The following is a 7,971-nucleotide window of genomic DNA, read 5'->3' on the forward strand; positions in this document are numbered from 1 at the left end:
GGCACTTGTAGCAGTGAAAATGGAACAGCCACAGTCTTTGCCTGCTAGTGGGCAGAGAGGGGACAGAACATGTCTATGGCCCAGGGGATAAAAAATTACAATGTAGGTTCTGATTAACATTAATTGTTAACCTCACATATCAGCTAAATGACAAACATTATATAACAAGGGCATATGTTATAAAATGCCTACTGGAGAAATAATTTGACAGGTTTTATGTAGTCCTTGGACCTTTGTTAAAGAATGCATTATAACTTTCCCACATATGTCATTGTCTCCAGATATGGCATGTGAAGGGTATTTTCAAAATTCTTGTGCTAGGGGTAAATCTATGGGTTCAAAATTTTGCTGATGAAAATATGATGCAAAATCAGTGCTGCCCTGTGGAATTCAATGCTTTGACATGCTCTTCCATGCCCTGTTTTCTTCTCCTGATAAATTATTGCATTTGCAGAATCAGATTTGCTGATTCATAGTAGGTATCTATATCCAAGTTATATATCTATATCAAACTATATCCAAGTTAGAAACAGACCTGAAAAAGCTCTGTGAACATCCCAGTTGGAGCAGACTGTGAAACAAGCAACCGCTTTGACTGAAGACTTTACAAATTATCAAAATTAAATAAAATAGCACCAGTTCTAACACTGCACTTACTATTGAGCAATACAGTAATTGCAAAGTGATTTTCAGAACAGCAGTGAAATATTTTGATACCTCAAGCTTTCTCATCATCTTCATGTCTCCCAGACTCCTACACAGTGGGCACTCACTGGAAGGAGTTGGGCATGTTTAGCTTCACCTGATGCATAGTTGTTCCAGCTTTGCTATGGCCACTGTCTTGTGGTGTGCTGGTAGGGACCCTTGTGGGGACTTGTTTCTAATCATAATCTCTTTATTACATTGGCAGATTGGTGATGAAATCTTAGAGATCAATGGAGAAACTACCAAGAACATGAAGCACGCTCGGGCCATCGAACTGATTAAAAATGGTGGCCGCAAGGTCCGCCTGTTTCTGAAACGTGGAGATGGCTCTGTCCCAGAATATGGTGGGTCAAACTATGAAAACATTCCTTTCTTCCCTGGCATCACTCCATGAATATTTGTCTCAAGATCTGAAGCGGGAATTCTTTTTTATTTTCCTTTCTCACCAGTGTCTTACCAACCTTTGCAACATATAATTGCCTCGCTTGTGCTGAATTTTCTACACATTTCATCCTTTGCTTGCTTCCATGGACTTGGGGCGCAGTGTAAGGCAAGATCATCATAGCAGTATTTTTTGGTGATCAGAGAGGAAAGCAAAACAAAACAAACCTTATTGTCTTGTCCAGCCAAAAAAGGAATGTTATTGAACTGTGCCAAACTGTTTCTCAGCGGCTGAATTGTTGTTTCACATAGGTCTCCTCTTCTAATCAATGCAAAAACTGGGATCCCGAGTTGCTATTCTGAAGCAGTGATTTATTTTTTTTGGTTAGATTTTTCTCTTGGTTCCTGTCTGTATCCATAGACATGAATGCTGAGATGGCTTATGAGATTTTTGCCTTTCCTTAATATTTATGTAAATATTTATAAAGTTATTTGAGAAAAAGAAGGGAAAAAAAAAGCTTTACTGCAAAAATATATTGATTTGGCCTCCTGAGCCCTTTTCTCCCCCCCTTAAACAGTCTGCTGGTTTCAACTAGTTCATTTGTAAGGTCTGAAAAGGTGAGGAGGTTATGAAAAGGTGCTCTCATGTCTGTCTTGGGGGAAACAGTCAGTCCTGGTTTCTTACTAAGAATTGCATTAGATTTCCTTTTCTTCCCCTGGAGGTTGGATTGCTGGGTGGCTTAACTTAGCACACTATTTAATATTATAATTATGTCTTATTTATTTGAGATAATTGTCAAATATTGTGCCCTCGATGGAGGGCTACTCCCAACCAAAGGTCTTTGAGGTTTCTATAGAAACTGATGATTGAAGGGATGTCCTTTATACTTTCCTCCCTGTATTTGGGTTATTTCTGTGTAAGTGAGTTCTGTGTTTATCATTCTCTCCATGCCCTAACACCAGAAAAAAAACCCTTCTGCACAATTTATGAACTAGATTTTATTTTCATTTACTGTACTATGTTTGAGAGTTTCTGCTCAGTCTGCTCATTATTTAACTTAAAATGACCAATTCAGAGTATAACCAACAAACAATTGAAGTGTTTAACGATATGGAAGGGAAGTTGTGGGTTTACACTTCTGTAATATAAATAGCACACCAGAAGGTTCAATGATGGCACTGAAATTCTGTAATGTTCTTTCTACTTTTGTCTTTTCCTATATTCCTTTGGATGTACAGTACTGTATCATATGCTAGACTGCATAAATACCCTGTAAATTAAGTGCTTCACTTCTCAAAGCATATGTCTGTTGCACTGAGGATGGAAATCCATCACCAATTTTCTTTTGGCTAATGCTAACCACTAAACGTTCGTTCTCCAAGCAAGGATTTAATATACAGGGGTTGCACTACTGTAAAGAATATCCTTGTAACATTTGGGACTCCTTTCTCTCTTCGTTCTGTTCACTGCAGTCGCAAATGGTTCCTCTAATAATGTTAAGTTCCAATATTTTTCTGACTTGATTGGAACGTGCTTCTCTATGAGGCTGTATATTTTTGTAATGAGTTTTGTACTTATTTTTAATGTTGTGGTCTCTGGTGGACTTTATTTTTCGTTGTTGTTTGATTGTTACTGTTTTTTCTATGACATTCTGTGTCGCTGTTCCAGCTGTCTTTTAGAATGGATGCTCTCGTTGTCTGGGTTATTGAATCACCTCTTAGATGTCTCTTTATGTCACAATAATAACAACTGCTGTCTTTGCAGCCTTATATTTGGGTGAAGCCTAGACAATCTGACTGGAAAAATAAACTTTCTTTATTCTAAGATAAAATATGAAGATTTTTCTTTCTTTCATCTTTATTATAGGGAATCTAAATTTTCTACTTTTCTCTTTCTCTTTCTCTTACTTTTCTTGGTGCTGGGCTCTTCCTTCCTCAGCGATGATACCTCCTAATATCGCTGCATGTATGAGAAATGACAAGCTCGGGGAGTCTTGCTTCTACCTTATGGGCCATAATCAAACTACGGTTTGTAGCTAAAATCAATATTAGGTGTTTTTGTGCTGTGGCCTAATTCCCTCACATTGCTTTTCTGCTTCGCTATATTCTATATGTACAGCAATTCATCCCGAACACCCTGCGTCCCCCAAATTGTAAGTACACACACCACAGGACATGATTGAACCTCGCTTGTACCTTGTGTGAGAGGCAGGTTGCCACAAGCCACGTGCTTACAGCCACAGGAAAGCAGCGTGGTCCCATCCCCAGCTGTGGCCTCAAAGTGCTCATAGAGCAAAACTGCCCACGTGTGAGTTGCAGCATGGGTTTCACTTGGAATTCACAAAAATCACAGCCCATGCACACACTGACCCTCCCAAGCTCAGGACTGGAAGTGCCATCAAATGGGAGACAGTTGGCATGATGACAGGAGGAATGTAGAGTGTTTGGCTTGGTGGGAGGGAAGGCAAAAAGGAGAAAAAGAGGGGGAAAAAAAAATAATCTGTCCTCACAAGTGTTTGTGAGGGTTTTCAGTCATTGCCATCAGGGCGTTCCACCTCAAGGTGGGTGTTGGGGTGCAAGAGTAAGGAAGTGGCTAATGCCAGCCAAGCTGCCACAAAGGAGTTACTTTAAGAAAGAAAACAAGAAGCAAATAAAAGCAGCACTTGCATTAAGGCAGCACAGCTACTTTAATGTTTTTCATGTTTGTAATGAATCATTCATAAACATCCCTTACGAATGTCGGGAGTAATTGTAGCTTAGCTGCAGCAAGGGCTAGGGTTTAGTTTGGATGTTCTTTTTCTACTTCTGCTTTGCAGTTTGTCTTGCAGAGGCAGCTCAGCTCTGTATTTTACCTCAAATAGTACATGAAAAATAATGAACTGGAGATTAGATTTGAATCAAAGCCATCCTACATATTACAGTATCTTTCCATTGCTTTGATATGAAAAAATCATAACTACTGTCATCGTTGTTTGAATCATTGTGGCAAAACCAAAATCTACCCTAGGACTTTACATAACATGGTAAACTAAGTGAGATTAAGCTATGCCTTAAATGAAATGGAAATGGCGTGATTACAGTCTAATTCTCACACCTTCAAAATGTTATTTTACAAGGTGAAAACTTAATAATCAATTCTATTTTCTGTACATTTTCTGCTATTTGAACCGAGGCCTCCCACACCTGGAAGGCAGTTCTTTATAATGTCTTAAAAGACAAAAATTGTTTCCTAAAGGCCCTTTTTATTGGAAGCTATTAAAAAAAAGCAGCTAACAACCTGAACTACAATGTTTTTTTTCCACTGGAAAGAATATAGTATAACTGAAACATTATGAATTGGGCTTGGGGAGAAATGTAAAGTGCCCCATGGCCAGAAGAGCATAAAGATGAGATCAGCTTGGACCAAAACATGGCTAACGATCAGAGCAGCACCAGTACTAACCTGTAACTCTCGTTGTTCACAGTTAAATTAACAAAAGCCTCGGTTAGCCTTCGCTGACTGCTTTAACAGTTGTTTGTTTTTGTCACTAATGAAGTCTGAAGAGTGCTAAGTGGTGTCACAGCACCACGGAAGGCATCAATACCAAACCCTTTGCTGTTATTTTCTTTCAGACCCCAGCAGTGACAGGAACAGTCCCGCCACAGGTTCACAAAATGTATCGGAAATGAAACCCGCGCCATCCGACCGACGGCAGCACCCATCATCGGAGTCCAGTTATCCACCAGACCTTCACAAATCATCACAACATGGGGACAAGCGGACTTACGTTAGAGACCTAAAAGGCAGCAGAGAGTTTAGCAGACATCCCAATGAACACCACACTTGGAATGGGACCTCTAAAACCAACGACCACGTGCCAGGCAGGAAGACAGAGAGGTCGCCGGAGAGGAGGCACGAAAGGCAGCCAGAGAGGGCGGTGGTGAACGGGCAGAAGAGGAGGTCTCCTGAAAAGCGCAGGGAAGGGACAAGGAGTGCTGACAACACTTTGGAGAGGCGGGAGCGACTTGAGAGGAGGAGAGACCTCTCTCCTGAGAGGCGCAGAGAGCGGTCGCCCGGCCGGCGGCGGCGGTCGCTGGAGAGACTCACGGAGCCCAGGAGGTCCCCTGAGCGGAGAAGAGAGAGCTCCCTCGACCGAAGGGCCAAGTCGTCCGACCGGCGGAGGGAGAGGTCACCCGAGAGACGGCTCAGGGAGGAACGAGTTGGCCACCGGGAGAGGGAAGAGCCTGGCTGGAAGCACGAGCCCAGCCGCAGGCACCCGCCCGAGCAGCGCAGGCGGCCCTACAAGGAGTGCAGCACCGACCTCAGCATCTGAGGGGCTCCCCGGGGTCCCCGTCGCCTTCCCCACACCAAGGGAGCAGAGGAGAGAGTGGAACCAACCTGGCTTTTGCAGGCGACGAGACGTCCACCACCTGCTGATCCTACAAACCGTTTATGCAGATGAAATCTTAAAACAAAACAAAAAAAAAGCGTTGTGCCTGATGTATAATATTAAAGAAAGTATTTTTCAGTGTATTCTTTTTTTTTAATTACTTGCCAAATGTTGGTCCTAAAGGATTATAAAATTTTGTTTCTACATTCTTTGTAGATTTCTTAAAAATAATCCCTTTATTGGGCTACTTTCCCCTCCTCCCCAATATAGTAAGTGGGGGTAGCCAGTAATATAATATAGGCAAAGGATTTTATGACCAAGTTTGAATAATTTGATCCAGACTGTTCTCTAGTGACTCACTGCTACACTGTATGTAGAAAATTTTTTAAGGGTTGGGGGTGGGGAAGGAAGAGAATTGTTCATCTCAGTAGGAATGGAGCGCTCCTGCTGAAGGAATTAAAAAGGAAAGAGACAAATGTTCCTAAAATTGCAAGAACTGTTTGAAGAGACTACTGTTTCAATGAAGGATATTTATAATAATAATAAATAATTAAAAAAAAAAAAAAAAGCAAACCCACACAGCACAAGACGATTTACAATAAGTAATTTGTAGTTTGTTCCATGAACAGTTTATACTTTCAGGCCCCCTGGACAGGATGCGCAGAGGCAGAAGGACTGGTCAGCACCATGCCTGTGTCACACGCTAACGTGGACTGTTGAGCTCTCATTAGCCTCAGCAACATGTAACGATGATCTGTCATTAAGGCAGCAGCCCTGCTCATCTCCCAGCTGTATATGGACAGCACCCCCAGCATGCATGGTATTGTGTATCTGCTTGGAAGCAAGGGGAGGGATTGGGATTCTGGGACGAGGCGCAATGCGGTGGGAGCGCAGTCCCCCTGCTCGGAGTAGGTGTATTCCTTCTGCTCAGGCCAAACCAGTGGACTTTTATTTTGCCAAATTCCAAAAGCTCTCAATTCTTCTTGCTCTGTATTGAAAGGGTCGGTTTTTCATTGTTTTACTGGTTCATCCTTACTGAGACAAAAGGAGTGCACTTGCTGGGGAGGGAAAACAAAAAAAAAACCAAAAAAATAAAATAAAATAAAAAAGTATCAAAAGAAAATCACAGGCTAAAAGAGGCAATCAGTGGGACAACCTGATTGTGGAAGCCTATCCATACCTGATTATATGCTGTAAATTTGAGTCTAAGAACAGCAGCAAAAGAGAAACCTGCAAGGTATTAAGTTGTATTTTTAAACTTGCAAGCTGTGTGGTAAGTCTGCTGTAGCATTGGTCTAAGATTTAATGGATTACTGCCTAGCTGAGCCAAAATGTTTGCCGTTACTGTTGGACCACTAAAGTAAACTGCTGCTTTTTCCAGTGCATTGGTGTGTACATGTATACTGACTCACATCCTCCATATGAACACAAAACCATTGCAAGTCTATCACTGTTGTTGCCATGGTACTGTAAAAACAAAACCAAGAAAGAAGATGGCCAATCATTGTGTGTACAGTTGAAATTGTAATTAATAGAGCCTGTTGGAAAAAAACCACAAAACTGTTGCCTTTTTCTTGTATAAAAGAGGATTTATGACAAAATTTAGGTGTGAGGAATGTGATTAAGTGTTTATATTTCTAAAAATGGAAAAAATTTGATTCAGGGGATATATTTTAATGTAAACTGAATCAGGTATGTAAAGCTGTTTTAAAATGGGAGACTGTATCAGTAATTCTAAAGCTTTTGTTGGTTTGAAAATATCATTTCTTTCTTCATGGTGGGCCTGCTTATGTATTATTAAGCACTTGTATGCAGTCTATATTCTCCAATCATCATTTCTTGCAACATGCTATAGGCAAAATGCTCTTTTCTGTGTTGATGAAAAGCAGTATGTGGGCCAATCTTTTTTATAAAACACTATGCATATATAAATACTACATTGTTCATAGCTTTATTTGACTTAATTGGGTTTATACATAACACTAGGATGAGTAGATGTGGACTTACCCAGTAAGAGCTTCTTTCCTTGGAACAGACACTATGTATATGATGTAGCAACAAAGAAGGAGAAAGTCTGTGAATGCTATTTTTATTATCAAATAAAGTTTTCCATACAAAGCATGCATGCGAGTGTAGTGATAAGATAAAGGAAGAACCACACCTTAATGTTACTTACTCATCCCTGCTTAAATTAATAAACCCATAGGTTATGGTCACCAAGGGCCATCTATTAAATATGTATTAATCATCCATTAAATATATATTATCATTTGACAAGCCTTAAAGTAAAGTTTCCCAATCTTCCAGGATAAAATTTCTTCCCCTAAAGTAGTCAGAAACTGAAGGTTTAGGTGAAGCAGGGTCTGTAATTGTGTCTGAGGTTTGTGTCATTGATTCTTCATAACATAAAAGCACATGTGACCAGAGAAAATCAAGGCAGCAACTGCTCAGTGGAGGTTGTTGGTGCCATATATATACATATACACATCACATATATATATAGATATAACACATA

General features: G+C 40.5%; 1 protein-coding gene across 30 annotated transcripts in view; it reads left to right on the plus strand.

The window, feature by feature from the left end:
- MAGI1 (membrane associated guanylate kinase, WW and PDZ domain containing 1) overlaps positions 1-7,577 on the plus strand; it is a 337,856-nt gene extending 330,279 nt beyond the window's left edge. For 23 of the 30 annotated variants that reach the window (XM_071439412.1, XM_071439401.1, XM_071439407.1 and 20 more), the window contains 2 exons: positions 911-1,049; positions 4,699-7,577. In XM_071439412.1, coding sequence (XP_071295513.1) covers positions 911-1,049; positions 4,699-5,399 — 840 coding nt within the window. In that variant the 3' untranslated portion in view covers positions 5,400-7,577. Of the gene's footprint in view, positions 1-910; positions 2,919-3,025; positions 3,115-4,698 lie in introns of those variants that run through there. The other 7 variants (XM_071439415.1, XM_071439421.1, XM_071439413.1 and 4 more) reach the window with 2 other exon arrangements.
- The last annotated feature ends 394 nt before the right edge of the window (positions 7,578-7,971 follow it).

This window comes from Agelaius tricolor, unplaced genomic scaffold (genome assembly GCF_023055355.1).
Source record: "Agelaius tricolor isolate 1412-34295 unplaced genomic scaffold, bAgeTri1.0.p SCAF_14, whole genome shotgun sequence".
NCBI classification, from domain to species: Eukaryota; Metazoa; Chordata; class Aves; order Passeriformes; family Icteridae; genus Agelaius; species Agelaius tricolor.